Below are 27,974 nucleotides of genomic sequence, written 5' to 3' on the forward strand. Positions count from 1 at the left end.
TTTACATAGTACTTGTTAACAGTTTGTTTCCTTGGTTCTCAGTCTACAAGTAACCAACTGGTTTTTTCTTCATTTGGGTTGGGATTCAGCTAGGTCGCCCCTGTTTTCCATTAAATAAACCCTGGCTCTAGAGTCCTACCTAGAAACATTTAGCTAAGCAATGACCAGCAGCTCATTTCCCTCATGCCTAAGTGCAAGAACCTCAAAGTTGTCCCACTTGGCATTCACCAATGATCTCATGATGATGCAGTTTGGCCATCTAAAACCAGCCTCAAGTGTAGGAAGTCCTCCCTAATCCAGCACTATTAGGTGTAGCTCAGGTGTAGGGTACCTCCATACACAATTTTTGGTTTAGGTTTAGGTTATTTTGATATTTAATTATCCTACTAATTGTTTAATTTAAGTGTCTTCTTGGAAGTTGTAGTTCTAATAAGAATCCTAAAGTTGCTGCTCATGTGAGAACAGTAACCATGAACTATAATCCTAATTCCACTTTAAATCCTAGCTTCTATCTCAGTCCTAGTTTTAGTGTTAAGTCTTGTAACAGCAATATGCCTGTATATATTGATGTAACTGCCCAGATGAGGCCACAATTAGATTAAATGAAAGTTTTATTTTGAGCATTGCTGCTTTACAATTCAGTCTTACTAATCCCCGATGCCCGTCATCCCCTTCCATTGATCTCTTCAAGTTCCTCTAAGCTGCCTAATTCAATCTCCATGGAAGAAGCCTCAACTGTGGTGAACATTCTTCAAGTTCTAGTATTAGTTCAAACATTTTAGAGTTTGTTCTTCAACTACAGTAAGTTTTTATCACAATTTCTGCAGTTCTTCTTGTTTTAGTCCTCTAAATACCAATCCTCAATTGCTCCTTTTTTTATACTTCCAATTTCCTAAACTCGAACCATCAAACCATGTCTCCAGTTTAAGTTAACCACTAGAATCCATTGGAAATCCATTCCAGAGCACCCCCGCCCCCCAAACCCACATCAGATCTACCATTCTACCTTACCACTCTATCCACCCTCTGTTAAAGACATAATTACCTTCCTAACCCTAAAACCTGCAACTAACCCATTAACCTAAAATCCACCCATCAAAGCCTTACCTCCTTCTGAGGAAACCAGCACTAACACAACTTCTACAACTATCCAAACCCTAGAGCTAAACTCCCATTAGAACTCATTGACCTTGCATCCCTAATTTCACTCATAACCCCTAAATTTTAGGAAGTGGCCAAACACCTTCAAACTTCAAATACAAAATTTTCTCAATCATTGGCAGAGTCCAGTTCCCTCGCAACAAGTCCCTTCTTCGCTATTTGGAATGGGCTTCTAGCCAACTGCTGGCCAAGAAGAAGAGGAATTCTCCCCCTTCAGAAAGGATCGATTTAAAAGGATATGACTTTTTCTGGAAAGTATATGTGTGATGCGATGGGTAAGCTTGCCACTGGAGCTTCTGTCTTATTTGGAGGGAGCAAAACCTCAGGAACTGGTCTTCTAATTCAAGAAACTTTCCTAGGATTTGGGACTTCGTAGTCTATGAAGTAAAAAACCAAAGTTATGCAGATACAGCCACAAATTAAAGCACTTGGTTTAGATAGCACTTCAAAGCCCAGGTGAAGCATCTATGCTTGCTGCCAGCAGCACTTGAAGTCATCATTGTTTTTCCGGACGTAGTTTTCTTTTTCTTAGTGTTAGTAATCAGTTAGGCAGTGGCAGCCAGGTAATACTGCCAACTTTAAGTCAAGGACATAGTTGTCCTTTTAGGTCTTCATCAGTCTTCATTTAAGTTCTTCTTCTCTTTTTTTTTTTCCTTCTTTTTTTCCCTCGGTCATCTATCAGCCCACGAATTAGGCTGACCACTCTCTTTAGGCGTTTTAAGTTGTAATGTCCAAGTGCAGTCAGTTTTTTCGTCCTAAAATCGTTGTGACTTTAAATGTAAAGCTATTACAGAAGGCCCCACCGACTGGGAAAAATACAGATTGAATATTGAGTATTTGCTTCAGCTCTGTTCTGTTTTCTCTTTGCAATGGTCTGATCAGAAATAGGTTGAACTGGTTCTTTTGTGAGTAACATCCAAAGGCATGGGATCCTTAGTGAGTAACATTCAAGGTTGTCTCTAATTTTCTGTTAGGGCCCTTGGCATGGTATGAAATCTCGCGAAATCTCACTTTTTGAGATCTTGACATGAAATCTCATGCGAGATCTCAAGAATTGTAAACTCGACTGAAACCACTTCAAATCCCTTTTTTGCCCCATTTTTTGTAGATTGACACCGGATTCTCACCTACAGCAAGCTTTAGCACATCTATATCAAGAAAGGAAGATCAAACAAGACAATTTGAAGGAGTTCTTCAACCAAGGCCACAACAGCTATTTATGGGCCCAAGCCTAAACTACAAAGGAAATCCCGAGGCCCAAAATGATATGAGTCCTCTATAGGCCCGAAGGCGTTGCCCACAGCACCCCCTCCTGCTCATCGTGGAGCAGGATCCCCGTGTGTGTCAAAGAGAAGGTTGTTAGCAACAAAATGTGAAGCATGAGCCATACCCAACACTTCTGTTATGAACTTAAGATTTATATTAAATTTGGTTGTATTCTTGTATTGCCGAGAGTTGAGAATGTGATGTTATAGTGTACTTATATGGATAGAATTATGTAGTTATATGATGTATTTGTTACACTTGCTTTGCATTTATATGTCTTAGAGGTTCTATATTTCATACTTTTTAACATATGGATGTTCATTCCTAGCAAGTATTATCCAAGTTAATTTTGTGGCTGAGTATTCAGCCAATGGGCTCTCCACTCCAGCTCCTCCACAATCAACTACAAGGCCCGTCATCCCCCCCACCCCAAATATCTTATCACCTTTTTCTATTTTCTTAAAATTTTTGACTTCCAAAGAAACCCCAATTCAAAGTCAGATCCATATTGTCAATGCATCGTTAGGCACTACTTAGGCATCAAGGCTGACTTACTGAGGGCCTAGGCGGCCAATGCTTTACTGTAGGGTATCTTGCACTCTTTTAATTGGTATTGAACTATGTTCTGGCATGCACTTATGACAAATATCATATAAGTAAATGGTTTAATATTTGATATTTCATTAACTTAAGATATTATTCATAACTAAGAAAACATCCCCTATTTGGATGTAATAAAATTAGTTAACAAAACAAAATTCCAAAACGAAAAAATAAAAGCCAGCCCCCAAGTATGGTGTAGTATGTTAGCAAGAGGGGGAGGAGGGTTGTACACTTAAACCCCCATAACCACATCGACACCACCTTGGCAGGTGCCTTACCACCTAAACACTTAGACTGTTCAAATTCCTAAAACAGTTTGAAAGCATCACCTTGGTGCCATGACAACATGGTTAGGTCTACACTAATCTAACAGTCAGATTTGTGCCAAACTTAACCATTCTGTATACACCAACCCTTAGCCTTCAAGCAAATTTACAGCCTATACAAATCATCCTAACCCAAAAAAAAAAAGCAGCAAGTTTTTTAAAATTTTAGGATCCCCTAAAAAAACCTAAAAACAAGAACCCAGATCCATCCCAATTTACCCACTAGAACATCACCAAACTTGGAGGATCATCTCCCTACAACATTGCTTACATTCCCTCAAAGTTTTCATCCCATTCTAACACCTAGAAACTACGGTTCTCATCTCAAGGAATTCACCCAATATAAACTCATATCAAGAATTCCCCCATATAAACCTTTTAGATTGATCTGACTTCTTATCAACACATTTTGTTTCATTTTCTATTACTACATCATTCCAACAAATATCCTTGCAACTTTGATATAAACCCAAGCCACCATCTGAAATTTCCCCAAATTTATCCCATAGACTCCATAATAACTGAATTTTAACCATTTGAGTTTGCTTAGATCAAGATCTTGGACGAACTAGAACTAGCGCCTAGCTAATAATCTATAAATCTAGGACTACATAAGAAATGTGCAAATGATCTCTTTTAGATGTGGCATTCCCTTCGCATGTAGTGAATTATTTTAACCCCCCACCTCCCAAAAAAAAAAAAGGAAGAAAGCAAAGACAAATCAAACCATGCTTGTCAAGGAGGCAAGGCAACCAAAGCGATTGGGGATCTATTTAGGCAATTAGGCGACAAAGCGGCACCTAGGCGGCAATAAGGTGACCAAAGCGGTTGGGTCAAAAATTTTCAATACACCACCATTGATTTTGTCAATAGCATAGACAAGGTGGTATCCACCACACACTATAAATGCTTGAATATCATAATATACAAAGCACTGTAACCTAGTGTACATGGCATTGTGGTTAACTATATGATAAAGTCATGATTCAATTTTATTTTTTTTTGGTAATAAGTCATGATTCAATTAACTAAGAGGGGATAATGACTTGGATGGTAAGTTGGTCAACGGTACCTTAATCTCTCACTTGTAGTGGGAGAAGAACCTTGGGAGATGGACTTCCAAGTCTAAATTCCTCGCTTTGATTTGGAAAGCCATCTTTTTTTTTTAATTTCTGCTAGGCTCCAACCCCCAAATCCCCTATGTTTTGTATACCTCAAGGAATAGGCTTATTGTCATTATCCAGGATTTAGGCACTACCCTTATCCAAGCTAGATGGTTGTAGGCTCTGCACCCTTCTTTTCTCCTCTTGTGCATTCTCTTTTCTGGCCTTTTGAGGTTTTGGTAATGAATTTTTTATTCAGCCAAAAAACAAACGAGAGAGAGAGGATAACATGATGCACAAGCAGAAGTTTCATAACATATGCAGATGATTTAACTGCATCCTACTCGCAATTTCACAACTAGCCAACAAGGAGCACAAAATAAAAGCCTACACCAAGAGCCAAGTCCACACCTATAGTTTTAGAAAAGACATACACTTTCAAGGGATAGAACTCGGCATATTGTTGCTGTACTCCATATTGATAATGCAAAAGCTTCCTCAGCAGCAGCTAACCTTGCATTAAACTTATCAAAAGCCATCCATCTTCAGTAATAGACAAACAGTAGAAACATAAATTCATTCCATAAAATTAAAAAGAGGTCTGTAATGCAAATAAAAAATTTAGTAACCAATTATCAGACCTGAGCAGCTTCCAGTGAACCTTTTACTTCTGGATCAGAATTATTTCCACCAAAGTCAAGGGCAGAAATGGCAGGTCGGGTGTACATGATAGACTGTAGATGCTCAAGAGGCCGAAAAATTATTTCATATCCACGTGCTGGAAGAGGCAGAGCATGATAACCACAAACTATTTGTAGCAACTCATTTTTATGTGCCTGCAGTAAACAAAAGTAATTAGTAATTACTGATGAAACCAGTATACAAGTTACTAACATATCCTTTCCGCAGCTTAGGGCTGAAATACCTTAGCCCATTCCATTATTACATCATCCCCAATAATCTCATCGTCCTCATCTTCAGACCCCATGCTTCTTACTGAACTGCAGAAGGCCAACAAAAGATATACTCAAATTTTCCAGGGAAAAAATCCAATATATATGACAAGAATATCTAGTTTTTTTTTTTTGGTAGAAACAAGAATATCTAGTTCCGAGATTTAAAAATGAGACTAAAAAGTAATTAACATTTCATATCAGCTAGCAACCAAGTACTAAATACAGTAAATACAACCAAAGAAATATGAAAGCCACCACCTGAGTAAAGATTCAGAACTTCCAAGGCGCTCTAATGTATGGTTCCTAGAAGATGGGAGCGTCCAAATTTCAGGGAAAGAATGGCCATTGTCAAAACTTCCAGTCATTCTCTCAAATCCTTCTGAATGGCATTCTGAGGTCTCAGATGAATCATCAAAATATTGCACATTTTTTCGGGTGTCTTTGTCTATTTCTCTTATTTGACCAAAATCTGAAGCTTCGCTTGCGGTAAAACTTTCAGGAGATTGAGGTTCTGATGACCTGCGTGAAAAAGAAGGGATCTCCTCATCTGATATGAGTCCTGCAGCAGCTGCAGAAAGGGCTATGGCACTGTCAACAGGAATAGCTGAAGCCATCCAGTCACTAGTGTATTCCTTGTGAGGAGAGTAAATACTGCCATTCATCCGATCTTGTGTTTTTACCATTGGGGAGACATTCTCAGTCAGGGCCGTTTCAGTAACAAATTGTGTAATCCTATCCAACCGCTCTTGTGCGATAATGCTGTATCCATGAAAGAAAAATGTATAAGTAAAATTCTCAGGGAATAGTGGGTATCACAGTTCCATATCAAAATATATAGCATACTCTGGAAGATCCATAATAATAAGACTGTCTCTATAGGTGTATTTAGAGCTTGACACCATTTGATTGCCTTAGCCTTATCCCCATAGTATTTTTAAGTTCAGGACAATACAAGATGTTATAATAATTCAATAGTGACTATATCATTTTGTCATTATCGAAATTCAGTGTCTCACATGGTTTGGAAACATATTTGAATTGAAAGATTCACTCTCATTGTGAAAAATATCTAGAAGTCACAAAAAGTAAGGTTTAGCAAGAAAATCCACGAATGAAACATCAACGTATTTAATAATGCAAACCTGTTCAGCATCTCATAGTGTAACTCAAAAAAAGGAACCTTTGTAAGCAGACAATAACAGCGAGGAGCCGAAACCAAAAAACGTCCGCAACCCCCAGAAGATTGAGAAAGAGGTGAGGCACCATTTAAAATACTAGGTAGCCTCTGAACTATTTCTGGTACATGTAAGCAGACACCATAAAGAGTTGCGTTGTCTGCCACCTAAAAGTCACCAAGAACACTTCACTCATTTGAAAATCCAAGTAATCAGATTTCAATATGTAAAGAAACATACTAAGGTAAGTAAGAATACATCATATTTCTCAATAATGTGTTAGACTACCCACATACTACTACTAGTCTACTACCTCTTTCCAGATAAAAAACTAAAATAAAAAATGAATAAATAAAATATTCCAAGACCAGTATAAATTAATTAGCATACCAGTATGACAAATACCAATGAATGAGCAGAGGCAGGAAATACCGTAAATGACTACAAGAATGAGATATTAACAGTTCGATGATGCAACTTCTTAGAACTACTAATCTCAAGACCAAAAGAAACAGAATCACAGAACTAGGACCAATGAACTACATTGTGATCGTATCCTAATCGAAGTTGAAAATAAGCATCAAAAAATTCTTTCAGGAACTACCAATGAATTTACCTTACTGCTTCAGAAGTGATTTTTAAAAACTTAATCCACAGCATAGGTGCTAATCTAAAGAGTTTCACCTAAATTGGGCCTCGGGACTCCTGAAGGGCATTGCATCAACGATGTTTAAACTCAATCAGCATATTATCCAAAGTAAATAGGTGTAACAAGATGCAGAAAAGGAAAAGGACTTTCAAATACGTCAGATTGCATATCATTCAGCAACTGGTACGGTCTAACTGCAGAAATTTCAGCACACCAAGGGAACACTGCTTTTTGAACTTCTAAGTGTTGAATGTGACATTTAGGGATTATTATGGTGTCATTTCGGAGGTCCTCAACCTCAAGTAACCTATAAGATGAGTGCAGCCATATGACCACTACAACAGAAATATGAGTTCAAAATGCACAACAAGATTAGAAGGAACAAAATATCAAGGATGAAGGGTCATTGGAAGGAAAAAAGTTTCCATCTATAAATCCTAAAGCCCCAAATTCCAGGCCTCACAAACCCCAACCCCAATTTCTGGAATTTGAGGTGGTTTTGATTTTAAGATCTGGCCATTGGCCCCAAATCAAGTTGAGGACAAATTAGTTTTGTGGGTGCATTAATATGAATCAATACCTATTAGCCAATATGACTCAACATGCCTACATAAGAAAATCACTTCCGCAAAGACTCCAATACTCGACAAAATTCCTATTCTAATGGACAGATGAAGGAAACCTCTGAGCCAAGAGTCTAAAATCTTTCCATTAACCTTGGTTTTCACACTTAAGGACTTAAAATGAATCAAGGACTTTTAGAAGGTCGTCCAATATTCTTCATGGCTATAAACTATCACAACATGTAAGAAACCTCATCTTTTGCAGCAATGTCAATTTAATGCAACTTGTTTGGTTAAACATTATTCTTTATCTGTGTGTTAATTCATGACAATTGTTATATGTCGTTTATTTATTTTGTTTCAACTGGGTATTTCCATGTGTATTTTGACCATTTCCATTTGATTTTGCACTGCCCATTATGATACAATACCAGATACTCAATACCGATACTTCAATCTTGGTGGGTTTCCTTCCTTTTTACTATTATTATTAATTAATTGTCTTTGTTTGGATTCATGTACCTGACCCTATGTTGTTTGGACAATGCTTAGTTGTTTATTGTGATTGTTTCAGTTATCTGGGATTGTACAACAAAAATCCCTTTATTTTTGGATAAACAAAAAGATCTAGCTTAAAGAAGTGAGCAGACAACAGAACCCTCCTATCCAATCAAACAGGTAGCCCAAAGGTACTTCAAGCTGTTGATCAAAGGAAGTTCAATTCCAATTGGCCAAGTGACAGTCTAGATGAATGAGTTCAATGCAAGTGCAGGCTGGTCTGAGTTGTCTGACGACAGGGCTTTGTATATGCTGATATTATTTTATGTCTTGTACTTGCTATTGAATCATATCAGGATACAAGACTTATTAGGTAGCTTGGCTACACAGCACCAGCAACGACATTCACAAGTGTTGATTGCTCGAGCATTTTACTAGTGTATTCTTTGATATGACACAGCAGGAATCTTATTAGTGAGTGAAAAAAGAAAATATGCTACTTCCATCTATGAGTAAGAAGAAGAAAAAACAAGAAACATGATTTACCTTCGATGAAAAAATAAATGCTAAATCATCTCTACCAAGATGCTCCTGTAAAAGAAAAATATATGCATAAAGAGATAAGTTTGCTTTCCCTTGAAGAATAAAAGAGAAAAAAAATTACAAGAAGAAAAGTTTAAAAAAGTGTAATAGTATGACCCTCAGCAGTATTCAGGATCCTCTCAAGTGAATCAGCACTAGCAGTAAAATTAGGGTTGAAACCCAGCTGTTCTAGGTCAAGTCTTGGTGGACAGAAGCTATTTAGGGCTTGCAACCCTGATGGTCAAGTCTGGAATTCAAGGACAGCAACTTAAAACTTTGTTCTATAGTCACAGCAGTTCAATTAGGGTTGGGTTCCTTGCTGTCCAGATCTGAATTTCAATATCAGTAGCTGAATCACACTCAAATACCTGAAAACCCTGTGGCTAGGCTGGGTTTGACTTTAAACCTTATGTACTGATGGGAAAGGCTTAGGATTAAGTGTAGGGTTTGTCCAAGGGAAAAACTATTGACTTTAATCTTATTTTTCTGTAATTTCAGATTTGATACTAAGAGTTAGGGTTTAGAAAATAGGTATCCTTAGTTGGTTTAGGACTCTTAAGGTGTTGGATAGGGTTAGGGTTTAGAGGGAAGGTAGAGAAGGTGCAGGGGAAGGTAATCCAAATGGGTTTAGGGTTTGATTGAGGGTTTAGGGTGATACTAGAGTTTTAAGTGAAATTAGGGTTGAGGTTTCTAGAGTAAGAAGATGAAGTGCAGGAAGTTTCTACAACTAAGAGGCATGGGGATGTGTTAGTTTTACTAGCAAAAGAGAGAGGAGAGAGGTGCGATCCTAGGGGAGTTAATAGGGGAAAGGGGATGAGGGTTTCTAGGGTTCAATTTAGGGGATCAGGTAGTGCTGCCATAGTGAAGGAGAAGGGTGAGGGATAAATTGCACAGGGGTTAGGGAGGGGTATTAGGGTTAGGGAAGGGATAGCAGAGGGGTTTGCATAATGGGGAAGAAGATCCTCCAATGTGGTTCTAGATTTGATGCACTCTCTGACTGCTGCAAGCTTGAAAAGAATGAAGAAGAACTTGAAAATTGCAGAATTTGAAGAAAACATAAATCCCTCAAAAAACCAAGTGGTGGGATTTGTTCCCAACAACTCCAAGTCTAATTTCTATTCAATGTTCATAAAAGAAATTGCTTACAGTGAGTTGGCTTTTTATATCCTTACAATTGAGGGAAACCAACTAAGACTCCACTTAGGAAACCTACATGGACTCAACTTAGGGAATCCAATTATATCTGAACAACTTAAAAAAGTAACTCTCAAACAACTAGAAATGGAGTCTTCTAGAGAACAACTGATTCTTGAACAAAGATAACTTGCAAATAAACAACCTACTTCCATAAGATATCCTACTTGTAAATTGGATTCCAACGAGGATTCCTACTTAGACAAGGACTCTTCCAAAACTTGATCAAAACAAAACCAAAACTTAAAATAAAAAAAGGTGTAACCTAAGAGCATTCTACACCTAACTCACCCTACTGGGGCTCCAAAAGAGGGTGTAAAATGACCAAGATACCCCTGGTCAGATTCAGCCAACCCTAGCCACATGGTCTGGGGGGTTTTGCGCTCAAAATTTGAGGTGTCCTATGCTTGCTGACAACCCTGGTTATATCACCATCTTCTACCAAATTCATATCAATAGGTCAGGTATGTTCTATACAGCTGATACTTTGTAACGCTATCCCACTATAGTTTCAGTTTTGGGAATTTTAGTAGTACTTTCTCAAGAGTTCTAAATTTCTAATACAGTAATAGTATTTTCTAAGTTAGTTTTTATATTCTAGGAAACTAGACATTTGGAATATTTGTTTTCCTTCAAGTGCATGAAACACCAACCAATCAATAGTTAATTAAGAAGATACTATCTAGTCAAGTAAAAGATTGAGAATTGTGACTTGTGAGAACTCTTCATTTCTGTCCCTCTCTTCTTATCTCTCATTTTTCTTTAAAAATTTATTGTTCAAAAAAAACATTTCATGTCTATTATTGAGTCTCAACTCTCAAAACAGGCCCAGTCTCGCTTTACTCTCTTTCTTTCCTCATCAAACTCTACTGCAGCAAACCAGCAAGTGATGTGAACAAGGGTCACCTCCCGACAAAAACCCCAAAGTAGGCCCTAAGACCACTTCAAGGTGGCACACCTAGGGCTGGCCGAACCCTCAAAAAGGAGTAATTTTGTCAAAGGAAAGTTAAAACAAGGGCTCATCTACATGCCTTTTGAGAGGTATGTAGACCAAGTGGCAGATATTTTCACTAAGAGTTTGAAGGAAGGAAATTTCCTACCTATTGTAGACAAGTTGGGCATGACTAATATCTATGCCTCAACTTGAGGGGGAGTGTCAGTTGAGTTTTACTAGGAGTTCAACTCTAATAGGTTTTGGCCTTTGGGAATACCGATGGAACAAGGGGTTATTTTTTGAAATATTATAGGTTTTACAATCTGAAAAGATGAAAAGGAGTCTAGTGTAGAGTAGGGGTGCAAGTTTGGCCCTGGCGGCCCTGACTCGCTCTGAGCCCGAATAGGGCTTCGGCTAAAGATTTTGGCCCTAAGGGCGGGTTAGGGCCAAAATATTCTGGCCTTGAACTAGGGCCAAGGGCAGGCCTGGGATTACTCTCTGACCCGCCCAGCCTATCCTGGCCCATCCCTAATTTTGGCCCTGATTTTGGCCCTAATTTTGGCCCTGATTTTGGCCCTAATTTTGGCCCTGATTTTGGCCCTAATTTTGGCCCTGATTTTGGCCCTTATTTTGGCCCTTATCTTGGCCCTGATTCTGACCTTGATTTTGGCCCCGATTCTGACCCTGATCTTGGCCCTAATTTTGGCCCTGATTCTGACCTTGATCTTGACCCTGATTTTGGCCCTCATATTGACCCTAATCTTGGCCTTGATCTAGGCCCATGATTTTGATCCTAATTTGAGTCTGGACCCTCCACCCATATGGAGAGGAATTAATTATAATCCACATGGGTGAATACTTGACACGTGTCAAATTTTAAAAACATGATCATGTTTTGTAAAAAATAAAAAAATAAAAAAATTATATCATCATTACCAATGTGGTAAGCATCCATCTGATTTTGGCCAAATCTTGACCCTAATTTTGGCTCTAGTCTTAATGTTAATTTGACCTTGATCATGTACTAGATTTTTACCCTAATCTTCATATTAACGTTGATATAACTATAAGTCTCGACTTTGACCTTCAGTCATTTTGATCATATTAGACTATGAGTTCACTTTTTATATTATTTTTAAGATAATTTATATTTTTCAAACTAAGTAATTTTTAGTTTCAAAAAATCATTGATTTTTTTTTTTTGACTAAGGCAAGATAATATATTATAAATAATAAAAGCTAGTTTATAGAGAATTAATATCTAACAAATCTACACCCCAACTTCTCATCATGAATATTGACATATTTCTTTTGCCTCCAATGTGATATTTCAGGGGGAAAAAAAACTTATTAAGGACAGATAGCTATGTTTGTAACTAAAATATCATTTTCTTTACTACGAAAAAAATATCAATACTAAATTATCGTTGATTTACTTGTTAACAAAGTTTTGAATATGGATTTTTTTGTTGAATAAGGATATCAATGGAAGAGGTTTTCAATTTCCATCACCAAAGTAATGGGAGATGTTTTCAATTTCCATCACCAAAGCAATGGGAGACTTTCAAAGGTCAATATATAATTATGGAGTATGAATTTATTTATGTTTAAAGCAACACTATCAACTTATTGACTTTTTTATCATTTTGTAGGAGCTTGAATCATCTTATATTTCTATGAATTTTTTTTTTAGTTTACTTGTGATACTTTTATGTATTTTTATTTTTATTTTTTTTATGAATTTACATTTGATATTTTAGGTCCAAGGCTAGGACCAATTAAGTCTAGGGCCAAGATAGGGTCAATTAGGGCCAGAGACAAGGCTAATCAGGGTCAGGGCTAAGGACAGGGCCAAATAGGGCCAAGGTTAGGGCCCCAATCGGGGCGGCCGGGGTTAGGGCCACTGCGGGACAGGACCGTGGCCGGGACTAGGGTTAGGGCGGGAATGGGCTCAAATTAGAACATATAGGGCTGGGCTTGGGATTGCAAAAGCCCGGCCCAGTTGCAGCCCTAGTGTAGAGCTTAAGTAAGCCAAGTTCAATTGTAAAACATAATTAGTGCATATACACTTCTGGACATAACCAGAACACAACAACCTTGTTAACAATGATTCAACATACCTGTCCATAGACAATCTCATTTAGATCACTCATTGACGGTGTCCTCTCCATCAAGCGAGCCTACAAAAATTGCTAACATCAATAAAAACAGAATGAAAAACTTTAATAATATAACCAGGAGTTAATAATTTTCTTATTTCTCTTTTTTCTTGGTCTTTGAGTGTAAATAGCTAATTCTAACAGAAACCAGATTATCCAAAATAAAAACCAAATATGTTTGATAGGTCACAGAACAGGAACCTAATGTGAAGCAAAAGAAAACTAACAATTCACTATTAAATAACAACAGCAAGGAGACAATAGCTTAACACATCATGGCTTTAGAAAAGAAATTTTATTCATTAAGGACGTAGCAGCAACTCCTATGGTCATATCCTATGCTCATTGCATCTACAAAAAAAGGCAAGCCAATACAATTACTGACTCATACGTAATCCAAGGCTAAAAAAAAATTTAAAGTACCATGTTGAACAGTTAAAAGAATCATCGCCTTTTCAACACGTCTCTAAATATGCTTCATCGCCACAAGTCTCCCTATTTCTCAAATGCATGGATTGAAGTGATCTCGTTAAAATCAGTGACAGTTTTTCACAAGGAAGTATTCTTTAAATGGAAGGTAAATTAGGCCCAGTCAAGTTCTTCTTTCCAACCTTACACCAACTATTAGGGGTAAGTGACAATTAACTTTCACTTCTTTTTTCCCAAATGCAAAAGCAACATCAAGGAAATATCTTGAGGAGCTAAAACCTCAGGAACTATAACAAGTTGTTTAAGCAAACATAAACTTCCAAATGGATTTCAGTAGGATGAAATAGGTACTAATCAGGCATTAACTAATCCCTCAACCAGTGGCATCAATTTATGTGTTCTTTGGATGAATTGCAGCATTAATTATTGATACCACATGGAATGTCTTCACCAATACATATCGAACTTGACAATGTTGATTTGATACAGAACTAGTCAACAAAGATTTTATGTACGGTAACAATACAGGCCAATACACTAGCTGCCAAACCCCAAAAAAAAAGACCAAAATAAGAAAAGAAAAAAAAATTACATTAGAGTACATCAAAGCATGGAATAAATTTCGACCAAAATAACTGTATTTTTCAAAATCTAAATGAGACCTGCAATATTTCGTTTTATTACAGTGTTTTGGTCCTAACAGAAATTTCGACATGAACCAGCCAAACAAGGTTTTGACCGGTTTCAATTGACTGTTCCTTATAAAATCCTTTATCTCAGTCGAAACCTGCGATATTTCACACAGTTTTGCAGCTTAGGTTTCGATCTATATTTGCTAATTTTTCTTGTATTTGGTGATTTCTACCCCATTTTCACCCTATTTCCACAACTCCTTTGCCTTAAACAGCTCTTTTGCTCCTCCTTTTCCTTCAAACACCTCTTAAGCCACAACAATTATTCATGCTCCCAAACCCAAATTACGATGGAACTCTTAGGCCCAAAGTGATATAAGGCCTCTACACGCCCAGGAGTGCTGCCTCCATATCCCCACCGGGTGGCCCCCACGACCCCTGGCCCCCGTCTGTCGGTAACAGAATGTAAACATGAGCCATACCCAACAATTCTAAACTTTCCATTTTTTTGTTTTTGCTTTGTTCATGCCTTTAACAAGGTTATACTAATACATTGCATGCTTGGTTCAGATCTTCAAGAGTTTTTGATGCAAGACCCATGGCAAACCTTAGAAGACCCAAGGAAGGCCCAAGGTTGCTACCTAGCACCTTGCATCCATGCTCAGCAGTATAGGAAAGGCCCAGCATGAAGGGCAATTGGGTAATTTGGGCAGTCCTAGTCTAGTCCTACTTTTATTTTGTTATTTGAGTCAGTCTGTGTTGGCATAAGTAAGAGTCCTAATTAGAGTAGGAATGCTATCTAAAATAGAAGTCCACTTTTCTTTCTAATCCAAAGTTGAAAACTAGTAGGAGTTGTCTAATAAAGGCTATAAATAAATACATGGCCTAAACTTGTAACCAAATCAGTTATTGACAACTAAAGTTGCAGATAGAGTTACAACAAAGATTGAGTTTCAGCTGGGTTCTTTTTGGAATCGCCAGCACATGAAGGCTCTCGGCTTCATCGTTTGGTGATATTTTCTTCAACGGTTCTTCATATTCAACCCCCCAAAATACAGTAAGTGCTCATCCCTACCCTTTCCCACCTCCAACCGCATTGCAACCTAGTTTTTTCTCTATCTCCTTGCTTGTGGCTTCCCTTCTTCCGTAAACCCTAATTTTCATATCTTTGAGTCCCCTTAACCAAATCTCACCCCCTTTTGGAATCATCACCCCCTCCCCTTCCCTAACACTCAATATCCAGAAGCAGCCCTAAGTATCCCCCAGAAATCCTAGAAATTGAAACACTAAAATGTGGAATATTGCGGCCGTGAACGTCATACAAAAGATAAGTGTTGGGAAATACATGGTTGACCACGTAGTTCCCATGGAGGACAAAATGCTAGTCAAAGTGGAAATTCCTTGGCAGCTACGAATCAAGCCCATCTGGAAGACTCTGGTGTACCAACTCCTCCCTCCTCAGATGAGCTCCAACATCTCCATCAGTTGATGACTGGGCTCGTGATGCCTACTTCCACGCCAACATCCAGTGTTAATGTTGCCTCCAGCATGGTGACTACTTCTAAACCGTCTTCCACTTCAAGTATTTTTGGTTGCCATAATGTGTCTTCAAGCTCTTCCTCATCTATAATTGACTCTGAGGCAATTAATAACATGGCTAGTTTATCTTCTTTATTTCTTTTACATTCTCATGTTTCTACCAATCAAACTATATGTATTACCGATGCATGCCTTTCCAAAGTTTATGTAAAAGGATCCATTGTTTTGTTCCCCATCTTTACAGTTTTCTTCCGTATTGCATGTTCCCAAATTTTCAACTAACCTTCTATCTATTAGTAGTATCATTTGGGACTTAAACTGCAAAATAACTTTCTTTCTATCTCAATGTGTTTTTTGGGAGTTGCAAACGGGGTCTATGATTGGCAGCGATAAACAGACAGGGGGACTTCACTTGCAAGATAGTTCCTCATCGACAATGACTACAGTCTCTAGTTCCTCTGCTGCTGCTTTATTTACTTTGCTTCAGTGGCATCTTCGTCTTGTCCAACCTACTTTATGTACTTTAGGTAAGCTTTTTCCTGACTCAGTAAAATGTCCTAATATGAACGATCTCCATTGTGATGCTTGCATTTTAGCAAAGCAAACTAGACATGTTTATCTTATTTCTGAGAATTGTAGTACTACACCTTTTTCTATCGTTCATTGAGAGGTTTGGGGGCCTTCCCGTGTTGTTTCTTCCTTTGGTTATAGATGTTTTGTTACTTTTATTGATTGTTGCACTAGAAACACATGGGTATATCCACTATACCAAAAAAGTGATGTGTTTTCTTGCTTTCAGATTTTTTACAAGATGGTTGTCATCCAATTTGAACCATCCATGGAAATTCTTTGTACCAATAATGGGACTAAATATACAGTTGGGGAGTTCCAAACTTATCTCACTATTCATGTCATCATCCACTAAACTAGTTGAGTTAACCCCCACCTCAAAATAGGGTGGCCAAACGCAAAAATAGGCACACCCTTGAAGTTGTTAGATACTTAGATCATTGATATTCACCATGCATGTTCCCCCCCCCCCATGGTTTTGGGGTGATGTCCTTGTTGCAGCCTATCTTATCAACTGAATGCTATTCTGTGTTGTACAACAACGTTGTCTTCTTGAGGTTCTTTTGGGTTCCACCTCCTTCACAGTCCCACCTAAGGTCTTTGGGTGTGTTGCCTTTGCTCGAAACCATTACGTCCATGGTAAACTTGGTCCTCGGGGTTTTTGGTCTATTTTCCTTGGGTATTTTGTCACTCAAAATGGGTAAAGGCTTATCATCCACCTTCTCAACAGATTTTTGTTTCCATGGATGTAGTTTTCTAGGAAAACATTCCCTATTTTTCCCCTAAACCTTTTTAGGGGGAGATAATTCTAGTGAAGAGTTTCTAGTTCTCATCCCTCTAATGAAAATCCCTTATAATATTCCTACGGATGATGCCCACTTGGAAGATGGAATAACCAAATAGGAACAACTGGCGATGAACAAAGGCAGTGACATGCAAGGGGAGCAACAACTTACATTGCAATCTCCCCTGAAACCTTATCAAAGGAAAGCAACATTGAAAATTCCCTCTACCATTCCTAGCCAGTCGTAAGCTCCACTTCCTAGTGCTACACAAACTAATCCTAGTAAGCTTATTCCTATTTCACAAATCCTAGTAAGCTTATTCCTATTTCACATCTAGTCCTTCATTATACTTACCAGTTGCACTAAGGAAGCAACCACGAGCATGCACTAAGCACCCTATTGTTAACTTTGTCTCATATCAATCACTATCTCCAATGTTTCAAAGCTTTATTTCTTCCTTGTCCATTGCTTCAGTTGAAGTATATGTAAATTTGGTAGTTTTACTGTTCACGTTACTGTTCACGTGAACAGTGTTTTTACTGTTCACGTGAACAGTATTATGCTATTGTTTTCATTATATTTTTTATTTTTAATGTGGGAGTCTTGCTACACAAGTTTTGGGAGTTTTTAGAAAGTATAGTTTCTATTTTGGTGGTAGTTTCTATTTTCAGAACTTTCTATTTTAGGAGTTAGGAAGTTACTAAAGTTGTAATATTTTGTTTCCTTTTTCTAGAGGACAATTACTTGTCTCTCAAGTTGTATTAGATTCATTAGAAGCTATAAATAATAGTGCTCTGTGATTCTAGACTCTTAAGCAAGAATCACAAGCCTCTTCTACTAGTTCTTCATCTCTCTTCTCTTCTTCTTCTTCTCTCTTTTCTTTGTTCAAGTTCAGCTGCTGTTTTGATTATTTAATGCTTGTTTTCTAACATGGCATCAGAGCAAGTTTAATCAACCTAGGGACTGTTTTCTCTCTCTTGGCTGCCCAGTTTTTTTTTCTTCTTCTTTTCTTCTTTTTTCCTTTTTCTTATCTAGGGCAGCCCCAACCTTCGCTGCAGTAATTGTGAATGGCTGTCCTTCTTGTTTGACTTTTGAAGCACCAAGTATCTATGTATTGATACTACAAAAGGCCCCAAGCTTTCTGGGGATATGTCTACCTATTTGATTCAACTGAGGCTGCTACTACCCCTTTTTTTTCCTGCAAATCTGAAGTTTGATCTACACTATACTGATGTCCTGGGATTCCTCTTGATTCTTGCAAAGATATGCCCATAATTCGGATTACAAGACCTAAGTATTGTCTTCCATTGTTTGTGCTATAAGTTTTGTTGCAAGTCGTATACTAGTACCCATGTTTCAATGTATTTCTCTGTTCTGAAAAATTCTGCTGCTACCGTCTTGCTTTACTACTGCTTCCGTTGTTTATTTCAGAATCAAGTTTAGCCTTTTTTTTATCTAAAACTTCTACAAAGACCTAGAGGACTACTTTTCCTTCATATCAAGATCTTTTAGAGTTTTAAATCTAGCAGAAGGATGTTGTGCTATGGTCCGAGATCTGATATTATTTGCTACTGCAACTATTGTTATTGCACTTCTTCTGAGTGGATTGCTGCAGCGACTACTGCAATTTTGAGATTCCAAGCTGTTTCAATATATATATATATATATATATATATATATATATATATATATATATATATATATGTTTTCCTGATCTAATTTGCTCATGCCTAAGGGTTAGCGGTGGTCCAGAATTTTTCCCCCCTTGGTGCACAAGACTTTTTCCTGTGAGACGATTTTTTGCTGCTTGATCAACTTTCTTGGTGAATAATACACTACTCTGTGGCTGCTACTTTTCCTTCTTGGGTTTCTTTTGTGCTCATACTTTAAGATGCTTGTCACTGGTCATCATTAATTGTCCACGTGTAATGCTACACGTGAGGGGGAGAATGGTACCTTATTCTATATCTACTCAAGATGTGCTAATGGATATTATTTGTGAAGATCTTTGCCCTCAACTTATGGCATTCTACAATAATATCATTACCTATCTTTACCTATATTGCCCTTTACCTTACCTACTTGGACCGCAGTAACCCATATTGTTTTCTACCTTACCTACTTGGTCCGCAGTAACCCATACTGTCTTTTACCTTACCTACTTGGTCCGTAGTAACCCATAATGTCTTTTACGTTACCTACTTGGTCCGTAGTAACCCATACTATCTTTTACCTTACCTATTTGGTCCGCAATAACCCATATTATCTTTTACCCTACCTACTTGGTCCGCAGTAACCCATACTGTCTTTTACCTACTTACTTGGTCCGTAGTAACCCATACTACTTTACCTACTTGGTCCACAGTAACCTATACTGTCTTTTACCTACCTACTTGGTCCACCGTAATCAATATTGCCTTTTACCTACCCATACTTTACCTATTACTTGCCTTCTTGCGAAGCATTTATATGGACATTGGAGTTGCAATTTTGAAGATTTAGCGTGGACATGTCTCCCTACTACGGGCATTATATGGATAGTGCCTTTTGCCTACCTACAACTTGGCTTCTTGCGAAGCATTTATTTGGACTTTGGAGTTACAATTTTGAAGATTTAGTGTGGATATTTCTCCCTACTACCGGCATTATATGGATAGTGTCTTTGATCTTGCTATACTTACGGACTTTGTTCGTCTTCAACATCATCGATTGTTCTCAATATTGGATGGTTCTATTGACATGAAGAATTAAAGTTTTTTTAAAGTTGGTGTTGATTATCTCCTGGGTGAAGTTTTCTCAGTGTTTATCGACATCTACCATTGCTACACGATTCAAGATTGGTGCTACTTTTCAAACTTATTCTTATTGTGCAAGCTGAAGTTTTCTTTTTGTACACTCCAGTTTGAGGGGGAGTGTTGAAGTATATGTAAATTTGGTAGTTTTACTGTTCACGTGAACAGTAAAAACAGCTTTTACTGTTCACGTTACTGTTCACGTGAACAGTATTATGCTATTGTTTTTATTATATTTTCTATTTTTAATGTGGGAGTCTTGCTACATAAGTTTTGGGAGTTTTTAGAAAGTATAGTTTCTATTTTGGTGGTAGTTTCTATTTTCAGACTTTCTATTTTAGGAGTTAGGAAGTTACTAAAGTTGTAATATTTTGTTTCCTTTTTCTAGAGGACAATTACTTGTCTCTCAAGTTGTATTAGATTCATTAGAAGCTATAAATAATAGTGCTCTGTCATTCTAGACTCTTAAGCAAGAATCACAAGCCTCTTCTACTAGTTCTTCATTTCTCTTCTCTTCTTCTTCTTCTCTCTTTTCTTTGTTCAAGTTCAGCTGCTGTTTTGATTATTTAATGCTTGTTTTCTGCTTCTGTTCCTAACAGCTAGCAAGCATAGTTTTAAATTTTTCGAAATGTCAGCAAAAATTCACAGTGATTTTGGTGTTTTGGTCCACATCGAAACTAAACGAAACGAAGGCTAAGATGAAAATGTCTATATTTCATCAAAATTTTGCCACCAAAATTTCGACGAAGTTTCACTGAACTTTCTGAAATCCAAGGTTATTAAAGCGGCAAAGCGACCAAAGTGATTGGGGATCCGTCTTGGCGTTTAGGCGTCAATAAAGAGACAAAAGCGGTTTAGTAATATAACTACTTTTAAACTACTTTTTAATACAAATATTTTTTATAATAAACTAAAGTCCTAAACAAACATTCAACAATTACATTCATAAAAATAAAAAAAATTCAAGAATCACAATTATGAAAAATTATCCAAAAAAAGATTAAAAACATAACTTCATCTCATCAAACATCATAAGATTCATAACAATAATTATGTAGTATGTACTATATTAGTAATCAATGTGAAAAATGAAAATGAAAGTAGTAATTTTACATTTTTACTTACCTCTATGATAGTGTAATGCCAAATAAGTGTCTTGTAGTCTTGTGCATACATCAGTAATCAGAATTGATGTATCCATTTTTCCCTTTTTTTAACCAAACAGTGCCGACATGATAAATTAATAAATCTCATTATTCTGATTTCCAAGTCATTGTTTATTTAATGATTCATTGATTATCAATGTTGAATATGGCTCATGCTTCACATTCTGTTGCCGACAAGCACTTTGGGCCTCGAAGTTCATTTGCAAATTGGGCCTCGATTCCGAAATGGCTCACATATTTAAATTTATATATGGCATTGTAGAATAAATTATGATTTAAAAAAAAAATAATGCACAAATTACAAAATGTAAAAAAAGCGGTTACTTTAGCATCTAGGCGGCAATATGGCCCAAAAGGTGGCAAAATAGTAGTGCCCAAGCAAAAAAGCGGCAAGAAATCAGCCCGTTAGTTAAGCGGCAACAATTTAAGCGGTTCAAAAACCGCTTTGCCGCCTAGGCGGCCGCTTTGATAACCATGCTAAAATCTCACCGAAATTTATAGCAGCAATCCTTACCTTTATGACACTCTCTTTAAGATGGGTTGGTTATTATATAAGCATGATGCTACCTATAGAAGGGCAAGGTTCCACTAGCAAAACACTATATGGGTTCGATGACATGGGCTGAGTATGTCCATCGTTCACATAAGCAAGCCTATGGGGTTTTGACGATGAAGCCACCACAGCACAGTACAACAGCTATTATTAGGTTATTCATAGGTGTGATGTGTATTGTAAATTTTTAATTTGCAATTCATTCATATACTATTATGTTATACACTTATAATGTGTTAACCGTGTACTACTGACTACTGACTCCTACAATTGTACTTGACTACTTGCAATTTTAGTTCTTGTCTTTTTTGTTGCATTTTAATTGGGAGGCCGATTTATTTCTTATAATAGACCCGACATCACTTTTGCGGTTAGTATAGTGAGTTAGTACATGCATGATCCTTATTTCAGATATCTGGATGCAGTCTACTGGATACTAAGATATCTAAAGACAGCCCCAGGAAAAGGAATTCTGATTTCTCCTCATGGACGCTTGAAATTTGAGGCATATACAGATGTAGATTGGGCAAGATGCCTAGGTGATATCAAGTCTACCTCTAGGTACTGCACCTATGTGGGAGGAAACTAAGCAACTTGGAGAAGTCAAAAACAGGCAGTGGTTGTTAGCTCCAGTGCTGAAGCAGAATTTAGAACACCGGCACTGTGGTATTTGTGAGGTGTTATGGTTAAAGGGGCTACTTCAAGATCTGAGTGCAAAGTCAAAAGTTCTTATACAGTTGTTTTCAAATAGCAACTCGGCATAGCCCATAATCCAGCATGATAGGGCCAAGCACGTAGCGATTGGCAGGCACTTCATTAAGGAGAAGATTGAATCCGGAGTGATTAACATTTCCTTTGTCTCAACTGACAACCCAAAGGCTGATATCTTCACTAAGAGTCGAACTACTACAATCTTTGGCAACATTACTAGCAAGGTGGGCATAATATATATCTATACACCAACTTGAGGGGGACTGTTGTAACTCAAAGAACAAAGGATACAATTGTCTCTAGGATATTATTTGTAATAATCCCATATATTGGGAATTTTCTTTTCTTTTCTTTTGTACTCTTCTCGTATAAACAATAAAGACTGACTGTGTCCCTCTGACAAAAGTCAAAAGTTATCAAACCATTCAGCACAATGGCATAGTGACAACGAAGTGAAGAATTAAAAATTGTATTTTGGTATGTGCTACATTGAGGTACAAATTACAATGGCATAGTATAGTTTCATGACAATCTACACCTCCCCCCAACCCCAAATTATGAGATTTTTTCTCTCATCTTCCCTTTCCTTTCCAAAGAGCTTCTTCTATCATTCAAGGCTTCAAGCTGCCCTTCAAGAAGGACTTCAACAACAGTACGTTGACTTATCCCCAACCCCAATTCTTTTTCTTACCCTCTCAATTAAACTCTTTTGACCTTCACTTCCCCTAAACCTAGCCACTAAAAACCATCTTCAGTCCAAATTAACCATTAGAATCCATAGGAAATCCATCTGACAGCCTATGCATATCATTCCCTTCATCCAATCAAGAGTACACATCAAATCAAGATCCAAGGTTTTAACTCCCTCTTGAATTTCATACCCTAAAAAACCATTTCAAGCCTAGATCTACACCAATCTGACCGTTAGAACTGTGACAACTGTCGGAAACTTAGGGATCATCCCCATATACCATTCCCTAAGTTCTCTCCAAGTTTCATACCCATTCAACTGCTATAACCTATGTTCACGTACCACAATAAACTACCCAAAACCTTGAAAGTGAAAACCCTCGCCTTTGAACTGAGATTCTGTCATTCACCTTCAGTTGAACCTATCTAATCTTAGGCTTCATCAATAACTCTCACCATCATGTCTATCTCTGCTATTGTTTTCTTATTCACTTCTTCTCTCTATGTTTGTTGTGTTTGCTAGTTTATTGTGATAAATAAACATTCCTTCAGAAATGACTACACCAATTCCTTCAGAAGGAATTAGCTAGCTAAAACATGAAGAGCATGACATGAAAGGAATCCATCTCATCATACCTTGACACCTCCAGGAAAACAGAAAGCAAGCAAATCCTTTGGTTGCACGGCTAACTTCCTTCCTCGAGGATATTGAAAAAGAATCTGCAAGTTTGACATCAATTTTCAGTAAAATCAATAAAAGACATGGATGCAACCCATAGACAGGACACAACCATGATAATATAATTAAAATTTATCCTTTAAGAACCATTTGCAGAAACTTAAATATTGCAAGAGTGATTAACCAAGGATCAGAAAACACCTGTAACCCTGGAGTTGCAACCTTTTAAAATTTAAAGGTCCAACTTAACCTCATTGAGGGAAAGCACCGATGGTCACCAGTTCACCACCAGTGTCACTAACAAGATTTATGGAATAACTTAAAATTGTTTTTTCTTTGTGTCCCCTCAGAAATTTATATTTAACTCCCACAAACCCATTAACAACATTTTAAATTTTATTTGGGAAACTAATCCATTTTACCATCCTTGATAAGGGTAATCTGAGTTTTCCTTGATAAATTTTATATTTAAGATCTTGAATTAAGCAAGGCAGCTATTTGTCCTTTTCACAGGAGACTTCAAGGAAAACCTTCCCAGTATGGTGAATCCTGAAATTCCTAACTTGGTTACCCAAAAAGACAGAAAATCAACTAGCATCTTAATTTTGTTTTCTTTTTCCTTTCTTCCCAGAGAGAGCACTAGCAAAGAGAGGAGTCTGAGAACCTGTAGAGCAGTAGAGCACACAAGCATCCCAAAAGTGGAAATCTGGGAATCCCAAAATCTCAATGTATTTGCACTTCTTTTAATGTAGAACAATAAATTTGATACTAACTAATTTACCAAAATAGAGAAAATTACAGTTGATATCATCAGCACAATCAACCTGAGGTTCAAATGTTGGAACTGAGGGTCCATGATACTGTAGCATTTTGTGATCCATTATTTCAGATTTAGCCATCTGTGATTCCCATATCTTCCTTTTGGCAAAAGCATCCTCGACAGCCTCGAGGTTAGTATCCGAACGAAGACCCACTATAAGAAAGTGTTCAAAAAGTGAAGTGGGCTCCTTGTATTTTTTCAAATCCTACAACAACAACCACATGTGAGTTGCTCAACATTAGTACCAAATAGTGGAGTCTGCTAAGTAAAAATACTTTCTAACTAAGTAGTTCAATCTCTAATTAAAAAGATATAAGAGAAACCAATTTCGGTCTGATTCTATGACTTACTACTTAAAGATACCAAATAAAATTGAAGGAATGAAGCAACATCTAGTCATGTTGAATAATTCACAGATATAGAGAGCCAATCTTATAATCTCATATTGAAGCATGTTATATCATCACGTCAGTTAGACCTTTCATTTTACAAAATACACATATACTCTTACTTGGAGTCTAGAAGAAAATACTCTATATCACAGAATATCTGATTTTTCCAGGTGGAGGAATATTAATAGACAATACTTGTATCACCTCCTTCCTTATGATCATTATTCACTGATAACAGAACAGGGTGAAGTGAACCAGATCCAGGACCATCCAAAGAGGGCCAAGAGGGGTTAATAGTCGCCTGTGGCCCTACCACCAACCCAGGGAATTTTGGCCAGCGTACGGGTATTTTGATCATTTTGGGTCCCCGAATAGATTGATTCAAAGTCCTGCTAGGAGTTTATACATACTTCTATTTTTGAATTTGAGTCCTCAGTTGTTAAGATTTGAAAGAGTCCTAGACTCCTAGTCCAGCTAGGAGTCCTAGTTAGAGAAGGATTCCTTTAGTTGGATCCAGTATGTTAGTCGGATCCCAAATCTACGTTTTTTTTTTAATTTGGTTTTGTTATGGTCAAGTTATTGAAGAGTACCAATTAGAGAGGGATTCCCTTAGCTAGAGTCCACTTCTTACAAGGATTCCAGAACTACCCTCGTTTTGCAACTCAGATCATGCTAGGATGAGTTATGTAAGAATCTTTGTTTGAATGTGAGTCTTGACTCAAGTTAGAGACCTAGTTAGAGTCACCTTCTTATGTTGAGTCCTCAATATGATTACACACATGTAAGGCTATAAATAAAGCCTCTCAAGCTTGTAACACGCAGATCTGAATAGAATTTAGATTTGGAAGGAGCCAAGAATGGAGTCGTGGTTTTCCCTAGGAGGGGAGACTTGTGGCTGTTCAGTGTTTACAAATTCTGCAGCATTGAATGTTCTTCAAGCTCCCATTATCATCCTCAAGTAAGTACAGCCAAGTCCCAACCCAGCACCTACCTTCTCCTTCTTCTTCTCTCACTCGCAGCCCTTCTATTTCCCCTTCTCCCTAGCTTGTGGCAACCCCTCCCCATGCCCAAATACTAGTTCTTCCAATCCCAATCCCTTTAGGAAACCTCTTTCCCCTCTCCTCCCCTAGTTTTCTATCCTAACCATAGCCCTGCCCCCCCCCCCCCCCCCAAAGCGCAATATCCTACTTTAATTTTCTGGAGCTTTTTCTAAGAACTAAAATTCAAGGTCAGATTCTACGGCAATCTAACCATTAGATCTGTCCAAACTTTAGGGACCTCATCCCTCAACCCTAGGGACCTTCCCTTTTAGTTTCAAGTTTCAACCTGACCGGCCAAACCCTACTCTAATTCCCCAAAACACCCTAGAAACCTTAACCTTAATTTCAATGGTAACTTCCAAACCCTTCATTCATAACCTAATTCCATTTAGAATTACCTTTCCCAATCCCTACTTGACATTCAACTATCACCCTAGCCCTAGCCATTTCCCTAGAAACCCCAATTCCTATCAAACCCCAACTTTCAAAACCCTAAACTAAAAAATTCAGTTTTGAAATCAATTTACTGCAAGGTTTAGGATTGAATCTCATCAAATTCTGAGTCTTAGCCCAATCAGGACGCTACCAACCCATTCTAAAGCCCTAGAACCTTCAAATCCGCCCTAATCCTTGTATGGCAGGGTATTAAACCCTAGATTTACTGATGGTTCACTTGAATAAGATCCTGAAGGTGATCGATCTTTCTTCTCTCTTTCATTACTTTCTTTTCTTCTCTTTCTTTCTTTCTTATTCTCTCTCTCTCTCTCCCCCCCCCCCCCTTTTCTTTTTCCATTTTTTCTGAATTTCTTTCTTTCTTCTTCTAATGCTGCCGCAAGATCAGGAGAGGAGGGTAAAGAAGGTGGAAGGGAGAGGGCTGGGGAAGGTTGCCACAAGGTCTAGAAGAGGGGGAGGGGAAGGATGATGCTGCCACAAGGTTCAGAAGAGGGTGAGGGCTTACGCAAAGATGGAGGAAAGGGATTAGGGAACGGAAGGGGCTGGGATTGTACATATTGGTTTAGGGAGGCAGGATGAATGCTGCAAATCTGGAAAGCTGCTTCAAGGCTGCTGCAAGGTTGAAGAAGATAGAGAATTGCTTCAACAATTCACTCAATACAAAACCCAGGTCGTGACCTAATTCCCCATGACTCCAAGTCTCTGATTTTATTAATTCTCAAAACTGCCTTCTTCACAAGGAGGTGGGACTATAAATACCCTTATATTAGACTTAGGACTTAACCTTGGACAGTACTAGATGATGACTAAAAAGGAATCTTCTAAAAAAACTTGCAAAATTAATAACAAATTATCAACACTTGCAAAATTAATAACAAATTATCAAACACAACTACTGGACAACTAGGACGACAGAAATCTACAACATAAAATAACAACTATCCTTAAGGAGTCTTGCTTTAAAATAGATTCCAACTGGCACTCCATCTCCGACTAGACTCTCAAATCTCAATGCTAATCCAATTAAAAATTAAAAAGAAGAAAAAAAAGTAGATATGGACCCAAAAAAATTAGAAAATTTACTGGACCCTTTTAGCATTTAAAGTAGGTAAGAAAAAGACAAAACTACCCCTTTGAGGGTTTGGCAGGCACCTTGGTGTGCCAATTGAGCTTGGCTATAGGGCTAGTTGTTGCTAGATCTTAGAGGGGGTGGGCCTGCTTACATCACTAGGGACAAAACATTCATGCAAACAAGCTAACCAAGAATCATAACTGGTCAAACTCACACCAGAATGAGTAAATATAAAATTGGATAAACTAATCCAACTAGCCAGATGATGAAGAAACTCCCCCGACATGACCCAATTAAACATTTGGACTAGCTTAATGTTTTATCTTCATAGTTCAAACACTCTTCTATCTCCTCTCCCCCCCCCCCCAAAAAAAAAAAAAAATGATGCCGTCTTAGTCATAGTTTTAAATTTTGTTTCGTCTCAATATCTCGATGAGATTTTGGCCAAAATCTTGCCGAAACCTAGTACAAATTCAGCTAGG

The 27,974-nt window shown here is 37.7% G+C and overlaps 1 protein-coding gene across 1 annotated transcript in view; it reads right to left on the minus strand.

Moving 5' to 3' along the window:
• The window catches only part of LOC149022736 (uncharacterized), a 65,388-nt gene that overhangs the window by 22,082 nt on the left and 15,332 nt on the right, over window positions 1–27,974 (minus strand). Inside the window, exons 2-10 of the mRNA XM_089150686.1 lie at window positions 24,540–24,740; window positions 23,673–23,756; window positions 13,131–13,190; window positions 8,847–8,891; window positions 6,558–6,757; window positions 5,674–6,174; window positions 5,385–5,460; window positions 5,101–5,295; window positions 4,894–4,983 (exon numbers count right to left, since the gene is read on the minus strand). Of these exons, the coding sequence (XP_089006812.1) occupies window positions 4,894–4,983; window positions 5,101–5,295; window positions 5,385–5,460; window positions 5,674–6,174; window positions 6,558–6,757; window positions 8,847–8,891; window positions 13,131–13,190; window positions 23,673–23,756; window positions 24,540–24,740 (1,452 nt within the window). The remainder of the gene's footprint in view (window positions 1–4,893; window positions 4,984–5,100; window positions 5,296–5,384; window positions 5,461–5,673; window positions 6,175–6,557; window positions 6,758–8,846; window positions 8,892–13,130; window positions 13,191–23,672; window positions 23,757–24,539; window positions 24,741–27,974) is intronic.

The sequence above is a fragment of the Hakea prostrata genome, chromosome 3 (genome assembly GCF_041222555.1).
Source record: "Hakea prostrata isolate BN-2017 chromosome 3, UWA_Hpros_2, whole genome shotgun sequence".
NCBI lineage: Eukaryota > Viridiplantae > Streptophyta > Magnoliopsida > Proteales > Proteaceae > Hakea > Hakea prostrata.